Source organism: Lepidochelys kempii, chromosome 7 (genome assembly GCF_965140285.1).
Source record: "Lepidochelys kempii isolate rLepKem1 chromosome 7, rLepKem1.hap1, whole genome shotgun sequence".
NCBI lineage: Eukaryota > Metazoa > Chordata > Testudines > Cheloniidae > Lepidochelys > Lepidochelys kempii.
In genome coordinates this window covers 92,684,319-92,712,258 of record NC_136386.1, presented here as the reverse complement: position 1 = coordinate 92,712,258, position 27,940 = coordinate 92,684,319, and the positions used below count along the sequence as shown (strand labels likewise).

General features: G+C 44.7%; 1 protein-coding gene and 1 long non-coding RNA gene across 2 annotated transcripts; one reads left to right on the top strand and one right to left on the bottom strand.

Moving 5' to 3' along the window:
• Nucleotides 1-765: 765 nt before the first annotated feature.
• Nucleotides 766-2,689, top strand: FGFBP3 (fibroblast growth factor binding protein 3). The gene is made up of 2 exons (XM_073354935.2): nucleotides 766-853; nucleotides 1,803-2,689. The coding sequence occupies exon 2, from the start codon at nucleotides 1,906-1,908 to the stop codon at nucleotides 2,671-2,673; it is 768 nt and encodes a 255-aa protein (XP_073211036.1). The 5' UTR covers nucleotides 766-853; nucleotides 1,803-1,905; the 3' UTR covers nucleotides 2,674-2,689.
• Nucleotides 2,690-11,707: 9,018 nt separating this feature from the next.
• On the bottom strand, nucleotides 11,708-13,906 carry LOC140915350 (uncharacterized). Its single transcript, XR_012160138.2, has 2 exons — nucleotides 13,086-13,906; nucleotides 11,708-11,877 (listed from the first exon to the last, which is right to left on the bottom strand). It is a non-coding gene; the product is annotated as an uncharacterized LOC140915350 (long non-coding RNA).
• Nucleotides 13,907-27,940: the final 14,034 nt, after the last annotated feature.

The following is a 27,940-nucleotide window of genomic DNA, read 5'->3' as shown; positions in this document are numbered from 1 at the left end:
TGGTTTTGCACAGGATACATATTTTACATTCTGTCCCAGTACTTAAATCTTGACGGACAGACACTTTCAGGCAAATTAAATAAATGAGTGTTCATAAAAGATATGAGTTTAATTAAAATGGGCAAGATTCACCCTGATGTAGATAGAGCTCAATAACAGTTGTACCAGAATAACTCCCTATGTGTCAAGTATCAGAGGGGTAGCCGTGTTAGTCTGGATCTGTAAAAGCAGCAAAGAGTCCTGTGGCACCTTATAGACTAACAGACATAGTGGAGCATAAGCTTTCGTGTGTGAATACACTCTTATTCTGGAATAGAATTGCCTTCTTCAGATTTAGCTTAATCCACTTTCAGTCACCAAATGCTTATTCTAAAATAAGTGTCCACATGAGAAATTATTCCAGAGTATTAATTCTGAAATAGCTATATCAGTAAATTTCCAAGTGTAAACAAGCCCTAAGAATGATTTCTTTAACATTATTTTGCAGTTTCATCAAAGCAAATAAAACAAGAGTCAATAGCACACTACCATACCAAACAAGTGAATAACATTTGATTAATTAAACACATTGCCTTATAAACAATGCAGCATATAGGTTTATCATTGAATGGAATAGTGTAAACATTATGTCAAAGAAGTTCTGTTGTTCTGTTCTGTTCAAGGACTCCCTCTTGGTGGGTGGGTGTATGTGTATGTTTGCATGCACCAGGCTAGGGAGGGGCATAGCCTGGGGTAGCCACTCCTATGCTATTGATAATACATTCATGCTCCATACACCCCTCTAACAGAGACTAATCCTACATGCAGACTCACACACTTTTCTAGTAGACTACTCCACCTCACACAGTGTACGGTAAGTTTAACCAAAGAAGGAAAACGGGATCTGATTTTGTGAGGAATAGTTTTGTTTTGAGATGTGTTTGTTAGTGAATTCTGGCCACACATTCTCTCTGATGCTGTAATTAGAAATATTTGTTTTCCCATCATGTTGCCAGTGGCCTTGTATCCATATTTACAAACATCTTTCTGTTAAGACTTCGACACTTAACTAATTTAGAGAATTTATTTTGCACTGGGGAATACAGCAAAGAGAAGCTTAGAATGCAGTGAAGAGGTTGTTAAGTTGCTTTAGCCATGTAAGAAAATGAGAGATCATAAAACTTGAAAACAATATTGTAGAGAAAAACCTTTGTCTACCATTGATGGTGTTCTAAGAACCAATCTGCATAGCATAATCTGTCAAAGCAAACACAAAGCAGAGTTTTGTTACTGCAAATGATGGCATTGTCTATCTTCAGTATATCGATTTCCAGTTTGTGTAATAAAACCACAAGTGAATACCTCAGGAACAGAAACTGTTTGTCCTAAAACCACACATCTGTGGAGAGTGCAGAGATGCGGTGCCTTCTGTAATTAACAGTGCCAATTTCTGAATAAGACTAAGAGCAGCACATCCCTGGGTCTTATATTTGATTAGGATTTAGGGAGCACTAATGAATTAATGTTCGCAGAGAGATTTGAAGTAAACAGCTACATTCATGACAAGTATTAATGTCTATTATTACCGAAGGCGCTGCCTCAGCAACCTTTCAGATACGCTTTATAAAGGCGATATAAATGCTTCAGAGGTAATAACAACGACCAAACAAATAGTTATGAATGACTGATCTAGCGGGGCATGCCCAATGCTGATGTGCGTGTGCTTGATGAGAGATGCATATTAATACCAATTAGCCACGCCTGTGGCTGTGTCGCTGTGCTGCATGCCCCCTGCTAAGTGTGCGCCCTGTCTGTCTCTCTAGGGCTCTGGGGATGCCGAGGGCCCCTCGCTCCTTCGCCGGGACTCTCCATCCCTGCTGCACTTGCAGGACAAAAGGCAGCCAGCAGCTCCACTGACCTAATGAGATGAGGGTCTCCCGGGCCGTTCCACTGAGCCTCCTGCTCCTGGGCTGCCTAGGGGGCGCCGCCAGCGGGCAGGCCCGAGGGGCCGGTGAGAAAGCGGAGCGCCCCGCGCCCTGGGCGCAGTCCGGGCAGTTCTCTACCCGGGAGCAGCGTGTGTGCAGCTGGCAGCTGGTCCGAGTGGAGGAGGCCACCGAGCTGCAGCTGAGTTGCCAGGCGCCTGGAGAGGGCGGCAGCGAGGGGCTCCGGTGCGTGTACCGGGGCCAGCCGGAGCGCTGCGCCGCCTACAGCGCCAAGAGCCGCCAGTACTGGAAGCAGATCCTGGGCAAGCTGCGCCGGAAGCGCCACCCCTGCCAGGACAGCAGCCCGCTCAAAGCCCGGCTCTGCAGCAGCAAGAAGGGGCCGCCCGAGGCGCACCTGCGCCTGGCACCCCCCAGCCCCAGCCCTGCAGCGCCTGCGGCCGCCGGGGGCCCCGCCAGAGGCCGAGCCAAGGGCCAGGGCAGCGCCCAGGAGGCGGCTACGCTGCAGCAGCCGGGGGCCCCCAGCGCCAAGGCGATGAGCAGCGGGGCACACGCTGGTGCCCTGGAGAAGCGGGGCAAGGCGAGCAAGAGGAAAGGGGGTCCCGACTCCCCGGTGCCCCCCGAGCAGCGGCAGCCCACGGCTGGGGGGAACCCGGAGCCGCCCACGGAGCTGAGCGAGGACCTGGCCGAGACCTACTGTGCGGAGCAGTGGCACTCGCTCTGCAGCTTCTTCCTGAACTTCTGGAACGGCTGAGGGCGCAGGGCGGTGGCGGGGGAGACGGGCGGGGTGGGGGGAAGGGTCGCACCCAGGCGGGCAGTCGGGTGGGGGGGGGGTAGAGCTGGGGGTAGGAGCGTGCAGCCGTGGGACACCCGGGTGGGGGGGAAAGGTATAACTTACTCATTGGTACTAACCCTGCAGCCGCTGCTCGCCCCCGGGCGGGGGGGGAAGCTGTGGCCAGGCCTTTGCACGGCGGGTTATTGGCTAACATGACTGATCAGTCCCTCCTTCCATACTAAACAGGCACCAAGCCGTGTGTAGTCTGCGCTCTATTTCAGCGATTTCTGCTCTAGGGGTGAGGTGTTGTTAAACCCCTCGGAGATTTTCGGTATTGTCACGTTTACTCGCTGGGAAAGGGCTTCCCCTTGTTCACCAGGAGCAAACATGTGCTAGGGAGTTGTATTGCAGAAGATGATGTGTGCAACATTAATAAAGGTGCAACTCTTGTACAGCAGTGTGTGTGTGTGTGACCCCTGACTTGCCAGAACCTGCTTGTGGCTGTGATGCTACAAGGGAGCCCAACCAAGGAGTTGAGGAAGCAGTGCCTTACCTTAACTGACAGTTAACAGGATTGCCTGAAGGTGGATAAGGGCCAGGAGATCCTGAAAGACTTCCCGAGGTGGCAGGACCCCTACACAGCACTGGGGCAACAGTGAAATTATACCCCTTTGAGTATATTGTGCGAACCTTTCATCCTACTGAAACCAGCCATTCATACAAGACTTAGTTTATTTTCTAGTCTATTGTGAAAAGCTCCAGAGAAACAACAGTCAATATTTATGTGGCTAAATAGCTGTCACCAGAAGCTATTGCTTTCTCTGTTCCTTGGATTCTGGAGCTGCTGAGAAACACTGAAGAGGACCTACTTTCTCTAGGTGCCCTGGGAATATGCTCTCTCTTTTCCTCCACCCATGCAAATAAAACATTTTTCAATTAATATACATTAAAATATACTATTGAGTCACAATTTAGGTAAAAACAACAAGGAGTCCGGTGGCACCTTAAAGAGTCATAGATTTATCTACCCAGATAAATCTGTTTGTTAGGCTTTAAGGTGCCACTGGACTCTCTATTATTTTTGTGAATACAGACTAATATGGCTACCCTCCTGATACTTGACAATTTAGGTACTTTTTTCTTAGCTTATCATTTAACTCTCTTTATCTGGCTGGTATTCTTTTCAAGGTGACATCCCCCCCCCCCTTCACTCTCACCTTTTCATAGCACTTCTGCAGCACCATTTGCATCAGTTTTCAGAAAATAAAGTGAAACAGTTGTCTCTGTTGACCCAGCCTGCACCTGCTTTTCCTCAGGAAAGTGTCAGTTATTACACTTTACTTACTTATGGCTTCACTTATATTTAGTCTCACATTCATATTATTTCCTACTGTGTGTGATTGTATGCCCAGCCATGGAAATCCTCAACCATGTAACTAGCCTTTCCTCAGTACCTTAATGGGACTGCTTGCAAGAAGAAGAAGAAAAAAAGAGAGGGGTTGTTGAGTCAGGTCCACACACTAGTTATGCTGAATTTTGTAAATATAAATGTAGGGCCCAAGCCTACAGCTGCTTATGCACATGAATGATCCCACTGAATTGAAAGTTACTCATGTACATAAGTGTTTACAGATGTAGTTTTAATCCATATTAATTGCCTCTCTTCTCATTTCAAAAGGTGTGGCAATTTTTTTTTTTAATCAAAGACCTGTACTTATAATAGCAAAGTGCTATGTTTTGGCTTGAATAGGATCATCAAAAAGAGCAGCAATATAAACAAAATGTTGATCTTATTATAGAAACCATCAGTGGAAAACCAGAATTGCTACATACTGTGACAAAGTTCCTCCTCTACCTTGGTAGGTCCTGAGCTTATTGGGGGATTTGCTTGCCTCAGATTCACAAAAGCCCTCAGTTTGGACACTTTCATGGCTCAAATCAGCTGTTCACTCAGATAACCTCATCACTGGCCAGCAAGGGGAAAAGGAGAAGAACAACCCAGGCAGTCTCTGCTGATCCACCATGTGGGTCAGGGAACAGCCCAAAGACCTTCCCCCCAGGTGGAACCCACAGTCCAGTTCAACTCCTCCTGTGTATGATCAGGAGTTGGGAGGTTTGGAGGGAACCCAGGCCCACCCTCTACTCCAGGTTTCAGCCCAGGGCCCTGTGGATTGTAACTGTCTAGAGTGCCTCCTGGAACAGCTGCGTGACAGCTACAACTCCTTGGGCTACTTCCCCAAGGCCTCCTCCCAACACTTACTTTATCCTCACCACAGGATCTTCCTTCCTCCTGGTCTCTGATAACACTTGTACTCAGTCCTCCAGCAGCACATCCTCTCATTCCCAGCTCCTTACATGCTTCTCCCTAACTGAAGTGAGGTCCTTTTTAAACCCAGGTGCCCTGATTAGCCAGCCTGTCCTAATTGATTCTAGCAGCTTCTTAATTGGCTCCAGGTGTCCCAAGTAGCCTGCCTCCCTTAACTGGTTCCAGCAAGTTCCTGCTTGTTCTGGAACTGCCCCTGCCATCTTATCCAGGGGAAAGGGATCTACTTAATCTGGGACTAATATATTAGCTGGGGCTAACATACCATGGTGTGATTTAGCCCCCTGTAATCCTTGTGTTCCTGATTTACTGCTGCATTTCTATTGGGTTTCATTTCCCCTACCTTCAACTTTAGCTGGACTACAGAGTTAAGTTTATGAAATAAAACAAGCTAACCCCCCCCCCACACACACACACACACAAATCACTTGTTACAGTTTTGGTTGCACTTTCCTCCTCACCTTCTTTTTTATGCACTCCCTATCCGTGGCCCCACAAAGTCATGGGAGCTCCTGGTCAACCTCCTCCCAGCCCTGGCTAAAATGGCCATCTATAAAACCAGGGTGAGGAGGTTGGCCGATGGAGCCTGCTGTGACTGTGGGGCCTATTTCTGATCCTCTGTCCATTCATGTATCTGGGCAGAGTTCCTCTGTGCGGCATCCACTGACACCCTTGACGCCTTTGAGGAACATTGGGTGCTGTCCGGGGTTCTCTGCTCGGTGTCCCTGTCCAGTTCCCTTTGTTTGACCCTTTGACCACACTCCTGACCCTGGTATTTCATTAGTTGTCCCCTGTACTCACATTTGGTTTCCAGGTCCTGTGGATCCCCCTCTTAGGCTGGGGCGGGGGAGGGGGGGGAAGAATCCTTTAGCTTCCGCCCTCCCACGTTTTGGATTCCAATAGGACTACTTGTTGTACCCAACTGGCCTGGGTCTATCACAATGCATAGACACAGTTATGAAGTGAAATTGTAAAAATGGAATTGGTCAGTTTAGAGGAGAAACTATTAAGAGCCACATGATAGAATGATACAAAATAATGAATGGATCAGAGAAGGTAAAGTTATGAGAGGGTAAAAAGGAGCACTTAATAGAAGAATAAGGGGATGGCCAATGAAACTGAAAAGCAAAACAGTTTAAAACTGATGAAAGGAAATACTTGAAATAAATTGCATGTGGAACTTATTGCCACAAAATATTAAGGCCAAGAGTTTAGCAGGATTAAAAAAGAAGTGGGTGTTATTTGGATAATGAGAACATTCAGTTACTGTAGACAGGGTAATTTATTGTGTCTTGATATAAATCCTCATACTTTCAGGACATAATCAATGACAAGGGGACAGGGCTCAGTAAGAAACTTTTCTTAATGGGCAGATTAATCCATAACTGTCCCCCATGTAGTTTCTTGCACTTTCCTCCAAAGCATCTTATACTGGCTACTGTCAGTCAGCATACTGGACTATATGGACCATTGGTTTGATCTGGTATGGAGATTCTTATGTTGAAAGCAATGGGGAAAAAATCCATGTGTGTTCTTGAAACAGTACCCCAGAGTGCAGCAATTAGACCATCCCACAATATAGAAGATAAGAAATTAGAATACAACATTAAATATAGCTGAGCAACAAAACAATAAACTGTATTTGGCATGCAATGCTATAAGTTGTAAACATCTCTAATGTTTTCACTTGTGATCTCCAGCTGCTAAGCTACTGAAATATAGTTGCTCTGAAGCCTCCATTAAAATCAGGATTGGGGAGAGGGAGAAATATGAAGGGAGCCTATTACATGGAATATTCATTCCTTAAGGGGTTTCCACAGGAACTATCTGTGGATCCAGATAAAACCTCGTTCAACAGAATGGCCAAATCTCCACTGAATAGGTTTAAAAGATGAAAGATTTTGGCACCTTAATATTCTGTTGAATACCATCCTCAATTTGTGCACTTCCTTCCCAAGTCAGACCACATGGAAATTAAAGAATTTACTTACTGAAAACATGTACCAAAATGTGTAAATTTCTTCTTTTTACGTGTCTACTTAAATAACATTTTTTAACAGGCCTATATTTTTCTCTGCCAAACTAGACAGTTCAGTTTTTGCAGGCCAAAAAAAGGAGGCAGAGGCAGCTTTAAAGAGAAGGTATTTTTGGTTCCAAGGAGTGATTTACATCTGCACACAATGAACTTTGAAAATTTTCCAAAAATGAAAGTGTGTAAATCACTCTAGATAAGGACATGAGGAAGGATTGCAGGATTTCCTTAACATTCATTTTGTCACAGGATAAAAAAGACTTGATATAGAAACAGAACAGATTCTAAAAGATTCAAATGCTTCTGAAAAGTAAAGGTTACTTACCTTGAATAGCAACATTCTTTGAGATGTGTCCCCCTGTGGCTGCTCCATGTCATGTGTGTACACCTGTGCACTCCGGATCAGAGATTTTTCTTCAGCAGTGACTGTGGGTATGCAACTGTGCCCTAGGCACCCTCAAGCTCTCCTACAATGCCATACAGGGCAGGGCGGACCCACCACTAACACTCCAGTTCCTTCTCAATTATGAAAGTCCAATAAGAGACTCCAAGGCAGAGGGGAAGGAGGTTAGGTTGTGGATCACCTACAGAGAAACACATCTCGAAGAACTCCAGTTACCGTACAAGGTGAGTAACTACTCCTCCTCCGAGTAGTGTTGCTGGGGTGTTCCCCATCAGGAGACTCCTGAGCAGTACCACCATGATGGAGGAGGGTGCTGATGAGGTGGATTTAGTGCAAATTGTAGAACAGCCACATCAGCTCTGGAAGCAATCACAAGAGCATAGTGCTAGAAGAATGAGTGTAACAAAGACCTGGTGGCTGCTTTGCAGATGTCTGGGATAGGTATGTTGCTCAGCAGGGCAACAGAGGAGTAAGCAATAACTCTCAGAGAGGGGAAAACCCCTGAGGCTTTGTAACAGGTTAAGATGCATCTGGCAGCCCATCTGGACAATCTTTGAGTGGAGATTGCCTGTCCTTTAATTCATTCTGCAATTGACATATAAAGAACCTAGGTTCTTTAGGTGAAGCCCTAAAGAACCTAGTCCTGTCTAGGTAAAATGCAAGAGCTCTTCTTACATCCAGTGTATGAAGGCTCATTTCTTCTTATGAAGAACCCTCTAACCCTACAAAAATGAACTGCATAAATTAGATTATTTAATTGTGGGTAGGCAGTGAGTTATTTTAGCTACACAATTTAAGAAGCCACAGCTACCATCATTTTATCAAATACAGAATTTTATTATATTGTGTGCATAAAAATATTTTAATCATTTACTAGCTAAATTTATGAGTAATTTGCTGGACACTGGCACCCTGAATGTTCTCAGGGGCTACAAAGTTTATTGTGGTGTAACATACAAAAGAAACTCACATGCCTAAGGTCACTATATCTTTTTAATAATAACTTGGCAAAATTTGTTTCACTGGACTTTCCCCATCTCCCATCCCTATTACATCTTTCTCCTTCAGAGTTTGAGAAACTTGCCCAAACCTTCATATCTAACATGGTCTTTTGCTTGAACTAGGCTCACTTCATTTCAATGCATTTCAAGATATGTATCTGGATGGAAACAAAGCACTGAAAGGGCATGACATTTGATATTTTAATAGGGAAGGACAAAAGATGATGCTTTAAGAAATTATAACTTCTATGTCAGTGCAAGATTATATTGCTAGGGAAAGGATTCTGTGGAAGTCAACTGGGAAAAAAAATCTTGATATGGCTAAACTACAGAAAGTTTCCCCAAGAAACTTCAGTGGCCATGAAATGTAAAACAATGTAAATGATGGCCTGAAGCTGTTGCTACGCAACTAGTGCTCCAAATAAATGGTGAAGCAGTTCCAGACCAGTTTGTAGTTTGACAGCTGGAAACAGAGCTGGCTGGTCACATGACAAAGTTTGGGCTGCAGATCCCAAATCTTTGATCAGTAGGTTCTTTTGTTTTTGTGCACAATGACCACAATGGGAATTATTCTTTTCCTAGCTTCTGCCTAGCTTAGGCATTTAAATTGAAAAGGGGGAAGGAAGTGTTGGGGAAGAATGCCTGGGCAAGATGCCACTATTTATTTGTTGAACAATCTAAAAATGTAGTTCCTATTAAGTGTCTCAGAAACTAAATGTTTACTGTAATTGCCATGATGCTTCCTGTGTGTCTTCCTCGTTCTGCTCACTGTCAGGTCTGCCTGGGAGATTTGTTTAGCTTTGCCAGAAGAGACCAGTTTCTGACTTCATCTACCACATTGTTCATACTCACTGGCACTAAAATGTTGTGGATCCATTCTTAGTGCAAAGAACTGGTGTAATGAAGTCTAGTGAGCAATCCCTAGTCTGCTTGGAAGTGCTCTCCCTGAGAGGGTCACTTAAGCATTAAACCTGAATACTCCCTTCAACTTACATGGAAGAGATTGAGTGAAAAACTCACATTAAAATAAGGCCACTGAGTCTTTAATTGTCAATTACAACTAACAGAATAGTAGAGCTGTACATTATCGTGAAAGAGCAAAAGCCATAGATCAGATGAATCTCCTCCATATGAAATTGCAGCCATTTCAATCAATACACTTTATACAGTATGTGCCCACTGTTACATGTAGATTGCTTCAATACATTATGGGTCCTGCCCTATATGTGAACTACTCATGACTTTTATATAAAATAGAAAATACTGGTATCTATACAAGCAAGCGCTTTCTAGGACCCTTTTCTGCAACTCCCACTGAAACATTTCAACTGCTCGCTCACTCTCATTTTGAAACTGAAATCTGTGCAGAGGGTTAACCTGTACTTAACATCTGGAGTTGTGCTCAGTTTCTGACCTCCGCCTTTCAGTCTAAGGTTATACATAAGGATTTTCACAATGATGGAACTGAAAGTACTAGCAGTTGGGCTCCCATTCAGCAAAACGCTGAAGCATGTGTTTAAGTCCCATTGGCTTAAAGTTAAAATTAAGTATGCATTTCAATACTTGGTTGAACTGGGGCCTTAATCAGGACAGCAAAGTTCTTTAATTTTCACAGATCTCTGTGTGAGAAACTGGTTTGAGGAAAGGGAAATCAGATTCATATTTCTCGATAACATGATCTATGTTTAGCTTGTATTGGCTTGAATGAGTCTTTTCCCCTGCAATATGACTCCATTTGTCCTGATGGAATCCTTAGTAATTTCCTCATTAGACCTAACACAGCTCAGTGCATAAACTTGTTACCAGTACTTACCTAGGGAGAAGATTCTACAGTAATATGGTTCAACTGGTGGTCAGTGTCTTCTTGTTATGCACATCCAAGCTGAACATCATTCTACAGCTTGGAAAGTGTAACTACATGTGGGATACTGAGAGACTAAGGTAAACTGTGGAGAACAGAGAGGTTAGTTGTCAGGATTCTGAAAACAGATATAAGCTGTGATTTTAATTGTTTTCCAGCAGCACGCGGGGAGATGAGAGCTTGTTTTGAATTTCAGTCTCATCATTACCTTTACAAATCCATTTGTACACTTACAACTTGGGACAGACTAGACGATCATAATGGTCCCTTCTGACCTTAAAGTCTATGATTCTGTGACAAGTGAGGAGCCAGAGTCTTGTCAAATGATCTCTATTCAGATAGATTCCTATTGGCTACATCCCTATACAACAGTACATATGTAAATTATTTCACATCTAATTAGTTGTAATTAATGTTTTCTGCATGGGTTCAAGATCCAATGGTTTGAATGTGTATCCTCAAAATTTTAAACTTTTTTTCATACATTTGCATTGTGGAGCAGTGCGCCAGAATCAAGCCCTTAACAGAACAATAAGACAGGGGCACTGGACAGCAACAATTTAAATGAAAGCAAGTTGGGTTACTGAATCTTAAGTCTTTAGTGACTTCTCTTTAAATAACTCTAATATAATATTGCCCTACTTTGCTCCGTGAGCCTTTTACTGAAACTCACAGAAAAATCAAACAATACAACAGGCATTTCCGCAGCAGACTTTCCAATTTTCACTACAACCTTACTCCATTAATAATTTGGATTTAAGGATTTCATGCTCAATCCATAAACATAATTACATTTGGGAAGTTTTTAAACAGAAGGTATTATAGAGTTTAGATTAATTTTCCCCGTCACCACAGTGTTTCACTAAGGGAGGGGATCTATCAAGTACAATCATGTAGAAGATATTATACAGCTTTAGAAATAATTCAGGCTCGTAGGGCTTAATGTGGTTTGGTATGTGCCTTGCTTTGTTAGATTTGTACAGTCTCTGTTACCCTCAGTGTAAGGAAAATATTTTGTTCTATTTATTTCAAGCATTCAGAAGGTTAATGATGCATGTGCCTTGGAGGGGGGGAAAGGGCGTGAGAGGGAAGGCTGCACCATCCTTAACTCAGCCCACATTCCAGCTTTCTGAATAGAAGAAATGGCCTGATCGCTATGGTGTGATTTTTACTCATCAAAATGCAGCCTTCCCACAGAACAGGTCCCTCCCGCCTTCTCCTGGAGCACCACGTGCCTCGCAGTCACATTACATTCCACTTGACTCAAACACAGTCTTGAATGATTACAAAGAGAAACACTGAAAATTCTCATGGTCTTAGAAAATTAAGAAAATGCACAAATACAGCAAAAATAACTTCAGCTTCATAACAACAAGGACAAGGTTACACCCTGTAATCTGGAAGTGTTCTTTATTAACCCTTATAATCTGAAATTGTATACATGTTTATGCTCGATATTAATGTGTACCTTATGAAGGGGATGTTGCATGATGCTGGCTTGCTGTACTTGTCTTGCTGTTAGACTGTATTGACTTCACTTTGGCAGAAGTATATTTCAATTGGCTGTAATGAAAAACATATGTAACACTGTAAGGCTATTGCATTCATACAATGCGCCTTTTTTGTGGAGCACAATGTACATAATATTTTTATTATGTACAAACCATAATGAACATTTAAATGTTACTTTTAGAATTTAGTTAGATCACCTATATATATTCTATCATTAAGTCTCAGATGAAATCTAGAACCTTTTAAAATAAAACTCTTTAGGATTAAACCTGATTTTAATTTCAGATTTCTATTTTGGCTAGATTTTCCATTTTAAGACTTCTCAAAATCAGAAGACATTTAATGAAAGAATTTTTATGAACATAACTATGGTAAATAACTTTTTGTAATATATAAATATAAACACACACACACACAGATTATACTGAATTTATCAAAGAAAACAAGTAAAAAAGATTGGAGTCTATAAAAAAAGATCCAAATCTTAAAGTGCAATGTTTTACTTAAGATTTATGCAGAATAGTTGTTAATTTACTGGAAAACTCTTAAAGGATTTGATCCTGCAAATCATACTCACATAAATATTCCTTATTCATATGAGTAGTCACAGTGAACTCAATGGGTTTACTTACATGAGTAAGAACTGGGCCACAAAAGTGTCTGTAGAATATGAGGTCTGAATTAAAAAGATAACAGAATCTTGCACAGTTATGCTTTTCTAGTAGCATTTACTGTAAATCACATTCAGCTTTGGAACTACAATTATATTAAATACATCAAAATCAAACCTCAGCTAATCTAGAGAGACTTTGGAAAGGGAGATCCAATGCAGGAATTTTTCAAAAGCTTTTTTTTTTTTTTTTTTAAAGAATTATAAAACTATAATACACTTCCCAAAAGACCTGCCTTGACCAGCATAATGATTTGCAATGAAGCAGACAAGACCTAAAAGAAATGTACATAAAACATGCACACTGATTGCAGACCATTTTTTTCTTTTCACAGCAAAACCTTTCAAAATTATACATCTATCATTGCTATTCTGTTGACAGGAGAGGATTGAGGCGGTGGCAACACAGTGGAATATCATTTCATGTTAGTAGAGACAAGATGTTAAGGATATAGAAGTAATCTTTTGTCTCTGCCCAAGGACAAACAGTATTAAATTCATATGCATGCTTCTGTCCTGACAGCAAAGGACTTCCACACAACACTTACTGAGGGTTAATAGCTCTTTGAGATTCTACTCTCTAATGTACCTTGGCATGAAATGGTCTCTTGTGATTCATCTCCCCTTTTAATAGTAGCTCCAAGACTACAAGCACTTTTTTTTTTAAAGTTCTTTTATCTCCAGCTGAAGCAATCTGCATTTTCATTGGATCCGAGACCACATAGCGTGAACATTTTTTTCCTTTTCAGTTCTATTCTCCAGCAGCCCTCAGCAGACAGTTAGGCAATCTGAAGAACCTATTGAATACAGGGCACAATGTCATGCCACCCATAGAGGGGCCAATAAGGACTCTCTTTTCGACCATCACAAGGAGAAATGTACATATTGACTGTATTTTAACAGCTTATAGAAGCATTGTAAACCTCTGTGAGTTGACTGTAAATAGTAAAGGAACCTTAAGGGCTTTATTCCATTGTTTTTTTGTTATTTTTTAAATTTACCTTTGCTAAGTTTTCATGGTGCAGGAGTCACACGGGAACATTAAATATCAGCAAACATCTCTCTTTGCACTTCAGAAGATTTGTTTGGTTCCAATTAAAAAAAAATGAAAGCACGAATCCTCGTGTCTGTCTTTGGAGTGGACAGTACAACTCAGAGTTCCCTTCATAACCAGGCCCTCCTAAGACCCAAGCCAGCTATGTGCCACGTTGGTCTGTAAGAGCAGTCCAAGGCTGATCACGCTTACGCTGGCTGCCAACACTCTAACGGTATGTCTACACTGCAGTTAAACACCGGCGGCTGGCCTGAACCTGAACATCTACACTGCAATTTTACAGCCCCAGCCCTACAAGCCCGAGTCAAGTGACGCAGGCCAGCCATGGGTGTTTAACTGCAGTGTAGACATACTTTTAGGGCAGAGGTCATAAGAACATAAGAATGGCCATACTGGGTCAGACCAAAGGTCCATCCAGCCCAGTATCCTGTCTACCTACAGTGGCCAATGCCAGGTGCCCCAGAGGGAGTGAACCCTACAGGTAATGATCAAGTGATCTCCCTCCTGCCATCCATCTCCACCTTCTGACAAACAGAGGCTAGGGACACCATTCCTTACCCATCCTGGCTAATAGCCATTAATGGACTTAACCTCCATGAATTTATCCAGTTCTCTTTTAAACCCTGTTTAAACCTCCTTCACAACCTCCTCAGGCAAGGAGTTCCACAGGTTGGCTGTGCGCTGAGTGAAGAAGAACTTCCTTTTATTTGTTTTAAACCTGCTACCCATTAATTTCATTTGGTGTCCCCTAGTTCTTATATTTTGGGAACAAGTAAATAACTTTTCCTTTTCACTTTCTCCACACCACTCATGATTTTATATACCTCTATCATATCCCCCCTTTAGTCTCCTCTTTTCCAAGATGAAAAGTCCTAGCCTCTTTAATCTCTCCTTATATGGGACCCATTCCAAACTCCTAATCATTTTAGTTGCCCTTTTCTGAACCTTTTCTCATGCCAGTATATCTTTTTTGAGATGAGGGGACCACATCTGTACGGAGTATTCAAGATGTGAGCGTACTATGGATTTATAGAAGGGCAATAAGATATTCTCCATCTTATTCTCTATCACTTTTTTAATGATTCCTAACACCCCCTTTGCTTTTTTGATTGCTGCTGCACACTGCATGGATGTCTTCAGAGAACTATCAAAGATCTTTCTCCTGATTAGTTGTAGCTAAATTAGCCCCGGCTCTGCAGCTCCCATTGCCCAGGAACCACGGCCAATGGGAGCTGGGGGGGGGGGTGCCTTCATACAGGAGCAGCACATGGAGCCAACTGACTGCCCCTAAGCCTAGGGGCCTCTCCATATAACAAGCCAAACAATTATTAGAAATCTTAACACCTCTGAACTCTGAAGATGTTCAAAATCTCTTCTACTTCAGACATTTCTATAACGCCCCTCACCACACCATCTAATTTTTGACATTGTGGCCCAAACCCAGACATTAGTTTTTCAATTAAGGCATCTCAGTAGAATGAAAACCCCAACTCTTCTCTGTGTAATGAAAACCTGAAATCAAAAAGCCCAAAACACCGACAGAGTTATTTTAAAAGCAGTTACAAATAGTAACTTGTGTGTATAGATTGCTATTCTTTCTAGTGGATTAACGCGTGCGCCGTTACTAATATTACCCCTTGATTTTCCTCCAATAACTCCATAAATTGAAAGCCTGAAACCTTGGCAAGTCCCTTTCTCTGCTGCAGCCACACACACTTCATGATACACCTTTCTCTGTCTGTGAGCTTGTACTTGTTCACTAAGTGAATTATGAGGAGTGAGATGTGTCACAATAAGTGTCATGGGACCACCACTCACTTTGAGCTGCCTGGATCACCTGCTTATTTGGAATGGAGCCTCCTCTTGGCTGTGATGAGGCTATGAACAGGTAGGCCTTTAGGGAGACTAGTCATGCAAAGCTTAACACATTTTATAAGGAACTTGTGGGGTTTTTTTGTTTTGTTTTTTTTGGAAAACGGTTTCTACCCCATCAGCTGGATACAACTTATGTATTTTTAACACTCTACTGTTGCAAACAGCCTTCAAGAAGTAACCATGCCTAAACAACTTATTAAGAATCTCTTACCTGTAGTAACGTTTCTTCTAGCTAAGATATCAAGCCTTCATTAGGAACATAGAGAGATAACCTTGTTGCTGCAGCCACAGAGCTAGGACTTCTGATAAGGAGGTTTTCTTTGCTTTTATATTGGAACTGAAAAGAGATTGGCTGAAAAGAGAGGAAAGACTCCACCTAAGTTTCACTCCTAATGGAGGTGAGGCTACAGAAATGGGCCAGAGGGGACTGGAAGGGGAGTGTGGGCAAACTTGCCATATACGGATTACTAGGGGAGAATATCTAACCAATGTTTTTTCAGTTCTAAGGTATTTAACTCTAAGAAAATGTTGTATATATCTTTATCAGTAGGTTTTCAACTTTGTTGTTTAACACTTTCCTTTTCACTCATGCTGGAATATCACTATTACCACAGGCTTGTTCTGTTCTACATGTAGGTACAGTAACTCCTCACTTAAAGTCGTCCCGGTTAACGTTGTTTTGTTATGTTGCTGATCAGTTAGGGAACATGCTCATTTAAACTTCCGCAATGCTCCCTTATAACGTTGTTGGGCAGCCGCCTGCTTTGTCCACTACTTGCAGGGAGAGCAGCCCGTTGGCGCTAGCTGGTCGGGGCTTGGAACCAGGGTGGACTGGCAGCCCCCCAATCAGCTCCCTGCTCCCCTAAGTTCCCTGTGCGGCAGACCGCCCAGCAGGTTATCAATTGCCAGCAGTTCAGCTGTCTCTCGCCCCACTGCCTTGTGCTGCTCCTGCCCTCTGCCTTGGAGCTGCTCCTGGAAGCCTCCTGCTTGCTGTGCAGGGGAGGGGAGAAGAGGGGGACTAATGTCAGGGTGTCCCCCTCTCCCCCTGCTCCTGCCCCCCGCTTACCCCATCTCCATAGAGCGGGAGGGGACACGACAAGACTCAGGATGAGGCAACTTGCTGGTAGCAGCTACTGTCTCAACTTGCTGATCTACTTAAAAAGGCAATATACTTTGAGTGTGGTCAGCATACGTAAAGGGGCAATGTGCATCTCTCTTTCTCTCAGACACACACACACAGGGTGTGTATCTCTGTCTTCCCTCCCTCCATTCCTGCTGCCTTGTAGAGTGTGAGGCTACATTAACAACGTGTTAACCCTTGAGGCCTCAGCCAAGTGCTAGTTCATCATTTAGCAGTAAGGCATTCCCTGGGAAATATCCCACCCCCTTCCACCCTCTGACTCCACCACCTCATCCAAGCTTTACAATCATTGCTGTGTACAGTTTTAAATGGTTTAAAACATATATTATGTATAGTCTTTTATCTGGTGAAAAAAAATTCCATGGAACCTAACCCCCCCTAATTATATTAATTCTTTTGGGGAAATTGGATTCGCTTAACATTGTTTCGCTTGAAGTCACATTTTTCAGGAACATAACTACAACATTAAGTGAGGAGTTACTGTATTGCAAAATCATTTGACTATCAAAGTTGAAGTACATCACAGGGTATATCTGGACTGCAAGGATAAGATGTGACTGTAGCTTGTGTAGTCATACACAACCTAGCTTTTGGGGAAATGCTGTGTACTTTTTGAGGATGGGAAGCATTTTTCTTTAGACTTCTTTAAGTGGTGAAATTAAACTTTTTGAAAACTTTGGTAATTACTTGAAATATTTTTATGTAATGTAGAAAGATACCTTGCATTTAATCTGCCCCCCCGCCATTCTTGGGGGGAAAAGTTAATTCACACTGTCAGCAGGTATCCCTTCCCAACTCTAGTAAGCATGGTTAATGCAGTTTTACATTAAACTTTTCTGGATCATGCAGCTATTGAAGAGCATCCATCCCTGCATAAGGATAGAGTTCACGAACTATAACTAGTGCTCTCTATTTACATTAATGTTTTAATTAGAAAATGTCAGGCTAAAAAATCAGTATTTCTACTTGGAATACTAGGGGAGCTGGGATCTCTGTAAGAAAGCAAGGAGTAACTAAAAACAGTCGGATGTACAGGGAGGGAGGAAATACAGAAATCATGTATTAAAATGAGCCACAAAGACACAATACTAATGTGGTAAGTCAGGGCAATATGCAAATAACTGCATGTCCCAGAAACTCTAATCCTATCAAGAATGCCTAGGATGTTAATTTGACCATCTTTCACAGCTCATAAATCTATCCACTGCAAAGCCAAGCTGCCAGATGCCATCAAGTAGCACTTCTTTCAGGCTAGCGGCTTCAGCATAGATGCCTGGATCATGCCTCAGTAAAGACTAATAAAGAGCTTTGTCTGTGTGGACTTGAGAGCAGCTTCTCACATTTTGCTACAATAGAGCAAAACAGTGGGAAATGTGAATGACTGATTGTCAGAACTGGTGGTCTCTCTTGTGCTGTCTTCGCCATACTGAGCTATACATTTCAAACTGTTAATATGCAGATGAATCTATCTTACTTCCTAACAATTAATAATATAAACTACTGGAGGATTAGTTTATTTAATCCTCAACTATAAATACAAATTTAGCATAGTTCCTTTTATGTTAAGCAGACAATCCTTTTATATTTAAAACTCAAATATATACCAAACTGTTTCTGTTATGGTGTGATTTAATTATTTTATTTCATTCAGTGTTTAGACTGGAAATTATCCTGTTTTAAAGCAGAGTAATTTACATTTTCCTCTGAAACATGCATCACTTCTACCATTCACAGTGTCATTTTAAACTCTGTGTCTAGCAGTCTAGGATTTTGAGTTTGAACCAGGAAACATCCATTCTTGAGCTCTGTGCCTTTAAAACATACTTTTACAGAGTGGCTTTTCAAGAACCCAATTAAAGAGGGTGAAATGACAAAGGTTGTTCGCACCAGGCTTTCACCTTTGCATAACGGGGTTCAAATCTGACTTTGATCTACAGTGAAAGGAGTTTTTCAACGGTTCCCACTGGACATTTGTTCACATCACAAAACCACCACACAGAACTACCACCACTTTGGTGGTAGTTCACAGGAAGAAACCAAGCCAAAGGGCCATATTTGATATTGAAATAGACCTGGCCCTAGAAGAATCAGAGGAAAAAACGGTTACTTACCTTTTGTAATTGTTTTCTTCGAGATGCGTTGCTCACGTCCATTCCACATGCACCGGCGCTGGCTCCGGCGCCCTCTGGAGTGGTGCGCATATGCGCCAGTGTAAGGGGCGCTGCCAACCCTCCTGCACCCTCAGTATCTTCTTGCCGGAACTCCTACTGAGGGGAAGGAGGGTGGGTCATGGAATGGACATGAGCAACATCTCAAAGAACAGTTACGAAAGGTGAGTAACCATTTTTTTTCCCTTCAAGGGCTTGCTCATGTCCATTCCATTGTAGGTGACTCCCAAGCAGTACCTCTGGAGGCGGGTAGGAGTTCATGGATGTGTCGATTGCAACACAGCTCTGCCAAATCCAGCATCATCCCTAGTTTGCTGGGTAATGGCGTAATGCATTGTGAAGGTGTGTATCGACGACCACATCATGGCTCTGCAAATGTCCTGGATGGGGACGTGAGCCAGGAAAGTGGCTGACGACACCTGAGCTCTTCTGGAGTGAGCAGTTACTATTGGCGGAGGTGTCACCTGCACCAATTCGTAGCAGGTACGGATGCAGGTAGTGATGCAGGAAGAGATCCTTTGGGATGACACTGGGAGGTCCTTCATTCTGTCAGTCACCACAGTGAAGAGTTGAGTTGATCTGTGGAAAGGCTTAGTACACTCCAGGTAGAAAGCAAGGGCATGCCTGATGTCTAGGGTGTCCAGAAGTCTATCTTCGTTAGACGCGTGCGGCTTTGGACAGAACACCAGAAGGAAGATGTCCTGGTTGACATGGAACTGCAGCACCACCTTTGGCAGAGAGGGGACACAGCTGGACCTAATCCTGGTAAAACACCCTGTATGGGGCTCCGATGTAAGAGCTTTAATCTTGGAGTCTTGCCTCGCCAAGAGAGAGCGAGCGGCTTGAAAGGAGGACCAGTAAACCTGGAAAACCGTACATTGAGATTCCATTGGGGAACTGGATCCCAGATCGGAGGAAACAGCCCCTTGAGGCCCTTGAGGAACCTGATCGTCATCTTATGTGAGAATACTGATCTCCCCTGGACATGCGAATGAAAGGCTGATAAAGCCGCCAAGTGCACCTTGACCAATGAAAAGGCAAGGCCTTGGAGCTTTAAATGCAGGAGATAGTCTAGGATGGATTGTAAAGAGGCACTAAAGTGATTTTGTAAAGAGGCTCTGAAGCCCAGCAGGAGAAGCACTTCCAATTTGTGAGGTAGGTAGCTTTAGTGGAGGAATTTTCTGCTTTCCAGCAGAACCTGCTTGACCTGTGCGGAGCAGGCCTGCTCCTTGGGACTTAGCCAGGCAGCATTCACCCCGTGAGGTGGAGAGAGAGGCGAGGTTCAGGTTCAGCAAATGTCCGTGATCCTGAGACAGCAAGTCCAGACAGCTGGGAAGAGTTCATGGGGCTGCCACTGCCAAGTCCATGAGAGTGCCGGACCAATGCTGGTGAGGCCAGGCCATGGTGATCATAATGACTCGTGCCTTGTCCTTCTTGATCTTGAAAAGGACCCTGATGATCAGCAGGACTGGCAGAAAGGCATACATGAGATCTCTGACCACGACAAAAGGAAGGCATCTGACAGAGCCACCATTGAGACCTTATAACAAGCAGAATTGATGGCATTTTCTGTTCTGTCTGGTGGCGAACAGGTCCACTTGGGGAGCTCCTCACCTTTGGAAGAACATCCGGGCAACCTCCAAGTGGAGGGACCACTCGTGGTGATAGAAGGACCAGCTGAGGCAATCCGCCAGCGTGTTCTGCACCCCGGGGAGACGAGAGGCTTCTATGTGGGTAGCATACTGGTTGCAGAAGTCTCAGATAGGAAGAGCTTCCTGACACAGGACTGAGAAACAGGCTCCCTCTTGTCTGTTGATGTAGAACATGGAGGCCATGTTGTCTGTCAGTATGTGCACCACTCACCAGATAGAGGAGGAAGGAACACCTCGCATGCCAGGCGGATGGCCTTGAGCTCTCTGACATTTATGTGACACAACAACTCCTCCTGCGACCATAGTCCTTGAGTTTGAGGGCACTAAGGTGCACTTCTCAGCTGAGGTCAGATGCATCCGACACCAGGGACACTGTGGGCTGTGGAGGCACAAATGGAACCCCTTCCATCACTGGATTTGGACTGCACCATCATGGGAGGGAAGACGAGTAACCGGGGCGGGACCATGAGGAGTCTTTCCAAGGGGTGTCTGACTGGGGAATAGACCGATGACAGCCGCATTTGAAGGGGCCTCAGCCGCAGCCTTGTGTGCTGGACTACATAGGTGCATGCAGCCACGTGCCCTAGGAGTCTGAGACAGACCTGAGCTGTAGTGAGCGGGTGTGTGGTGACTTGGGCACTCAGAACTGACATTACTCTGAATCTGGCTTGTGATAAGAATGCTGTGGCTTGGGTAGAGTTGAGGACTGCTCCGATGAACTCTGTCCTCTGAACACTAACCAATGTTCGTTTACCAACGGGCCTAGGGTGCGACAAGTGACTCAGAGCACCTCAATACTGCGCTGAACCTGCCCTTTGGAGTGACCCTTGATGAGCCAGTTGTCCAGATAGGGCTAGATCTGGACCCCCTGATTCATGAGGTAAGCTGTGACTACTGCCTTGCACTTTGTAAATACTCTTGGTGCTGTCGCTAGGTCAAATGGGAACGCTGCAAACTGATAATGTGTCTGACCAAAAACCATAGAAATCTTTTGTGGCCGGGAAATATTAAGATGTGAAAGTAAGCGTCTTTTAGGTCAACGGCTGCATACCAGTCTCCAGGAAGGGGATGATGGAGGCCAGGGAGACCATATGGAACTTCAACTTTTGGAGATATTTGTTGAGGTCTCACAGGTCCAGGATAGGGCATAGGCTCCCTTTGGCCTTTGGAATGAGAAAGTACTGGGAGTAAAAATCTTTCCCTCTTCATTTTACGGGAACTTCCTGCATGGCTCCCAGCCGCAGGAGGGCTTGTACCTCCTGGCAAGCAATTGCTTGTGAGAAGGGTCCCTGAAGAGGGACAGGGAAGTGAGGTTGGAAGCGGGGGATAGAACAAAATTGGAGAGTATATCCTGCTGCCACAGTATTGAGGCCCAGCAGTCCATAGCTATGGCGGTCCAAGCGAAAAGGTAAGGCAACAAATGGTGGGAAAATAAGGGGTGAGACAGATCCTGGTTCGAGGCTGGGAGGTTGCCCTCGAGCGTCCCTTCAAAATGACTGCCTGTTCTTAGGAGGGGCCCGAATGAGCCCCCACTGCTGACAGCTGACCTTGGCGGTGCCTATAAATCCTTGTTCTTTTTGTGGTATGGTTCCGCTCTGGCCTCGCTCATAAACCTCTGAGCGTGTTGAGGCTTAAATTGCTTCCTAGCGTGGGTCAAGGTGTACAGGCTCAGCGAGCAAAGTGTGGCCCTAGAGTCTTTCAGGCTGTGTAATCTGCTGTCCATTTGTTCAGAAAACAGGGCCGAGCCACTGAACGGGAGGTCCTGGATCAATTGTTGGTCTTCTGCTGAGAGGCCAAATGACTACAGCCATGATGCCCATCTCATTGACACCGCCGATACCATGGCTCTGGAATCTGCTGTGTCTGAGGTGGCCTGGAAGGAAACCCTTGCAATCGCCCTACCCTCACCCAGCATGGCACTGAACTCCTGCTTAACGTCCTGCAGGATTGAGTCAGCAAACTTGGCTGTGGATTGTCATACATTAAAATGACATCTGCCGAGCAGGGCCTGGTGGTTTGCTATGCAAAGCTGTAGGCTGGCTGTACAATAAATTTTCCTGCTGTATAGATCGAGTTGCTTGGCGTCTTTATTTTTGGGGGTCGAGCTCCGTTGATCATGCCTGTCATTCTCATTGGCCGCTGTGACTACTAGCGACCGGGGGGAGTAGTGCGTATACAGGTACTCGAACCCTTTTGCAGGGATGTAGTACTTACGCTCTGCACCACTGCAGCCAGCACATCGAACAGGAAGGCCTCTGCTTTGGACATTTCCTCAGCCTTTAATCCCAGGTTCGCTGCGACCTGTCTATGCAGCTCCTGGTGGGATTTGACAACATCCTGGGGCACCGCCTGTGAGGGGCCTGCTACTGCCTCATCAGGAGGAGGAGGAGGCGGCGGCAGCCAGCCCAGGGGGAAGGGTGGGTTATGCGTCCCACCTGCCTGGGGAGCCACATGTCCTGGAGGGAATGGTTCCTGGGCCCCTTGGCCCGACCCAACCTCTGAGCCTGGGACAGGGTGAGACACTGATGCTGAAGGTCTTCCGACACCCCGGAGACTGATAGTACAGTCTGAGGTCCTCCAGCTTGGGAACATGCCCACGGGTTATATTCCTGCCAGGTCCATGGCCACTGACCTTGTGGCCATGCACTTGTAGACTCGCCCGCTGGCTGCGCAGGTGGTGGTAGGTCTCTGGGGGCCATCAAATCCTCGCTGTCAGAGATAGAGGAGCAATAATCTTCCTCTGGTGACCATGTCGGAGTCACCATAGGGTAGGCTTCCCCACTATATCTGGCGGCCTTGAACCTGCCCTTCGGGGAGCGGTACTGGGAATCCACAAAACCATGCCACGTATCCGGCGATCACTGGTGATGTGCATAGGCCCTGCAATAATCTGGAGAGTGATGCCACCTGTTTTGAGCATAGTGTGTCAGTTCCGATGCCCAGGAGTGAGGGGACCATCCGTCACGCAGTGGTGATTGGTGATGGGGCTCTGGTGACAAGGTTCTGGTAACCAGTGTCGTGGATCTGGCGAGGCTCTGAGGAGCGGTGCCAAGACCCCTGAGAGCATCAAGGGGGCTCTGGCGAGCAGTGCTTGGACACTAAGAAGAGATCTCCAGGGCTCCGAGGACTGATGGTGTGCTTCTGTGGCCCAGTACCGTGGGTCCAGTGACTGGTGTCGGGATTCCCAGGGATCGGTGCCTTGACTTCGGTCATCTGTGTTGGGAACTCGATGCCTGGTTGTGGGCCTGTGTTCTGGGATGCAGCTCCAGAGGTTGTTGGCATGGCTTTAGGGAGTGGGATGGGGCCAGGGTATGTTGCCTCAGGGATGACTTGTGCAGGGGTACCATTGAAGGCTTTCCTCTTGAAACAGGTGGGAGGGAGGGGTCCATGGGCCGTTCTTCCTGCGGAGTTGGCGGCACCAGGAGGGAGAAAATATCTCTTGCTATCAAGGCTTCTGGGTGGATGGCACTGTGAGGTACTGCGTGCCTCTAGCACTCTCAGGAGTGGGAGGCAGCTTGTGGGGTGGAGTAGGTCCCATCAGTGAGGCTGTCACCTGGCTGGGTTCCAGGGACAGTGAGATAGAATCATAGAATATCAGGGTTGGAAGGGACCTCAGGAGGTCATCTAGTCCAACCCCCTGCTCAAAAGCAGGGCCCATCCCCAATTAAATCATCCCAGCCAGGGCTTTTTCAAGCCTGACCTTAAAAACTTCTAAGGAAGGAGATTCCACCACCTCCCTAGGCAACGCATTCCAGTGTTTCACCACCCTCCTAGCGAAAAAGTTTTTCCTAATATCCAACCTAAACCTCCCCCACTGCAACTTGAGACCATTACTCCTTGTCCTGTCCTCTTGTCCTGTCCTCAGATAGCCTGAGTCCATCTGGGTTCCACCTGTGCCTTGTCCTTATGGGTATCCGGGGAGCGCCCCCTTCCCATGTGTTTTTTTAGGTCTTTTGGCTGGTACCTAAGGTGAAAGGACAGCCCATGGGAGAAAGTATAGAGCTTCCATTGCACTTCAAAGCAGTTGGATACAGCTGAAGTATGCACAGGCAGCCCTAATTTGGGCCTACACCATGTTTGAAAATCTTACTTCCAAGGATTTTAAATCTACCATGTGAAAAATTTCTTCTTTGTCTCCACGGCATCATTCAGCTATGCTGGAGGAAAATTAAGAATTACTTAAACTGTGATTGAGGTTAAGGAAAATTAGTCCTTCCTCTCCTTGAACCACCAAGTGAGGGACTTCAGACAGTCTTAAAAAGAGCAAGCAACTCTTTTGCCATTTCACCTTTTCCTCTTCAAAAACTGATTTTGAAGAAGAGAAGGGTTGACGGAATCAAGCCAAGAATACAAGACTGATCCATGATTCCAAGATAATCCAGAGCCAGGTCTCCTCAGGAGGCATAGGAGAAGAAGGATAAATTTCTCTTTGTGATAGTCAGTCTCTTCCTCTGCCCAAAAGGTGATGAAAGTGGTTTTGTCAGACTATGGTATCAAATTCTAGAGAACCACTCATCCTAGATATTTTTCCAACACAATTTCTTCCAATTCTTTTAAATAAGTTCTTTCCTACTTACTAGCAATTAGAGCCATAAAATGTGTACCTAAAGTGGAGCAATGATAAATCTATTTTACATTCTTCCCAATTTCCAAATGCTCAGCTGGAAATACTGGATCTAAAATATTGGAACAAATCTGGCAAGAGGATAAAATTCCCAGTAGAGAATCTGCCATCTATGTTAGCAGTAATTTCCAAGAGGGTCTTATCTACATATGTCAGGGAAGCCTACCTCCAGCTGTGTCATGGAAATTCTTCTTGATTGAGTGCTTGCTCATGTCCATTACATTCTAGGTATGTGTGCTCACCATATGCAATGGTGCCGGAAGTTTTTCCTCAGTGGTATCCATAGGGGACCAGCTCTGGCACCCTCTAGAGTGGCCCGCGTATGCACTGGTATAAGGGACGCTGCCAGCTCCCTCTCTCCTTCCCTTCTTACTGCCAGTGACTGTGCTGGAACGCTCCCCTTCATCTAGCAAGCAGTTCCCATTCACAAAAAGGAGTATTTGTGGCACCTTAGAGACTAACCAATTTATTTGAGCATGAGCTTTCGTGAGCTACAGCTCACTTCATCGGATTCAGTGGTTCTTTGAACTTTTTCTTTGTAAACTGTTGGATACAGCTGAAATATGAAGTGCAGTGGAAGAAGCTCTGTACTTTCTCCCACAGGCTGTCCTTTTCATCTTGGTTCACTCAGGAAAAGTGCCATCCCCAAGGTAAAATGGCTGTGCCTAAGGTGGATGCAGTACTGCTTCCTTGAGCCATTATTCAGGGAGGCATTACTGCAGGCATCTGAGGCAAATTGGCAGTCTGTTTTAGTGGTAGGTATTGTGTAAAACTTCTGCACCTGACTTGAAAGACTTTCATATTTATTAGGCTATTCCCACTCTTATTTGAGGAGTTATTTTTGGTAGTCTCACTTTCTTTCACATCACAACTGTTCTGCAATGGTGGAACCTCATCAGCTTTGATATCAAGAGAAATCATTCTGAGTAGCATTACTAATTCAAAGCGATCTGCTTAGATACTTGTTTCTTCCATGGTCTCAATTTGGGATCCGAGAGGTCTTCATCCTCAGAAGAGGAAGATTAAACCCATACTAGATTTTCAGAAATTACCTCTTGTAAGGGAGGTAAACAGGTATTTTTAAGTAACAATTTTCTTGAGCTTTTTTAGTTTTGGTCTGCTGTGTTTGGTCTTTCCTTCTTTTGAAGGAGCGATCTAGACTCTAAAGGATGTGAAGAAAGTGGGCTCTCTCCCACTTCCTCTTCTGTTCGGTTCTGGACAAAGCAGTGGAGAACCTAAGCTTTGCACAGCACACTCAATTCTGGGGATCCTTTCTGAGAGGATGAACAATCCTTTGGAGGGACCCACATGTCATGGTAGGAGGGATGGACTGAGTTCAAGCAGGGTGTTACTCCTTTGAAGGGAGTAATTCCAGTAGGATGGGGCGTGAAGTTCCTCTCCTCCTGGAATAGGGTTCAATCTCTTTCTCAGCAAGGAGTAGAGGGGGAGGATGGAGCATTGCAAGGATAAGAATAATGTCTCCTATGGCTAACATACTCAGGAGATGGGATCTCAGAAGATACCATTTTGTTAGAATGAATAGGAAAGCAAAAAGACCAAGGAACTGTCCAAACACCGGTGTTTATAACAGGCTCTCTCAGGTCACTAATTGTGGTGGAAGGGCCAGAGAGAAAGAGACGAGGGCTTAAATGGAGATGTCTGCCCTGGAAGTGGATCCAGGCACTATTACTGTAGGATCAGTGCTGTTTAACTCAGTCAGGTTTCCTGGAGATAGCTACAGCAATGGTGAAGAAACTGCTGTCTGGGCCCAACACCGTTGGGGGCAAAGGGAGCAACCAGAGGTAAGAGGAACAGGATCAGCTACCCTTTTGGAGCACCCTCCTAAGTTAGTCGCCGCCACCTCCTCAGGAGAAGCAAAAAACAAAAAATACACTCGGGCAAGAAATTACTGGTGAAAGGCATTTAGTGTACTGCTTCATTTTAAAGTGCCATCTTGACCTGTTTTGGGTGAGGGACAGCTGCCAGCTGCAGACCAAACCTGTTAGGCAACACAGAAATTAAATATCCCACCACATCAAACACCAAGGAGGGGAAAGAAAAACAAAACAGGTTTACAAATTAAAGCATATGATCTGTGAATTTGCCTGAGACAGGGCCTTTCCTTGACTAACAGGTCTGGTCCTGTCTCATAGGTAGGGCCCTACCAATTTCACGGTCATAGGATTTAAAAAATAGTAAATTTCATGATTTCAGCTATTTACATGTGAAATTTCACAGTGTCATAACTGTAGGGATCCTGACCCAAAAAGGAGTTGTGGGGGGAAGAGGGGGTCAGAAGGCTTTTGTAGGGGGGGGGTTGCTGCTGGGAGCGGTGCTGCCTTCAGAGCTGGGCAGGTGGAGAGCAATGGCTGCTGGCCGGGAGCCCAGCACTGAGGGCAGAACCACCGCCAGCAGTAGCGCTGAAGTAAGAATGACATGGTATGGTATTGCCTCCCTAACTTCTGTGCTGCTGCTGGTGGGGCGCTGCCTTCAGAGCTGGGTACCTGGCCAAAAGTCGCCGTTCTCTGGCTGCCCAGCTCTGAAGGCAACGCAGAAGTAAGGGTGGCAATACTGTGACTACCCTGCAACTCCCTTTTGGGTCAGGATCCCCAATTTGAGAAACTCTGGTCTTCTAATGCAATCTGTATAATATAGGGTAAAAGCACACAAAAGACCAGATTTCACGGTCTGTGACGCATTTTTCATGACCATGAATTTGGTAGCTGATAGAAATAGAGACAACCCATTGTCTGAAGTGGTAAAGCTGCAGATGTCGGAGAACAGTATTTCAGCATTAGTAGTGGGGGAGTTTTCCCCCGTAGAATGAGACAGCGCACTTGATTGAGAAGTTGATTGGACTGTTCCAATTAACAGCTTAAAAAATACCCTAATTTTACAATACTGGAACACTTAAATGAAGGATTCCAATC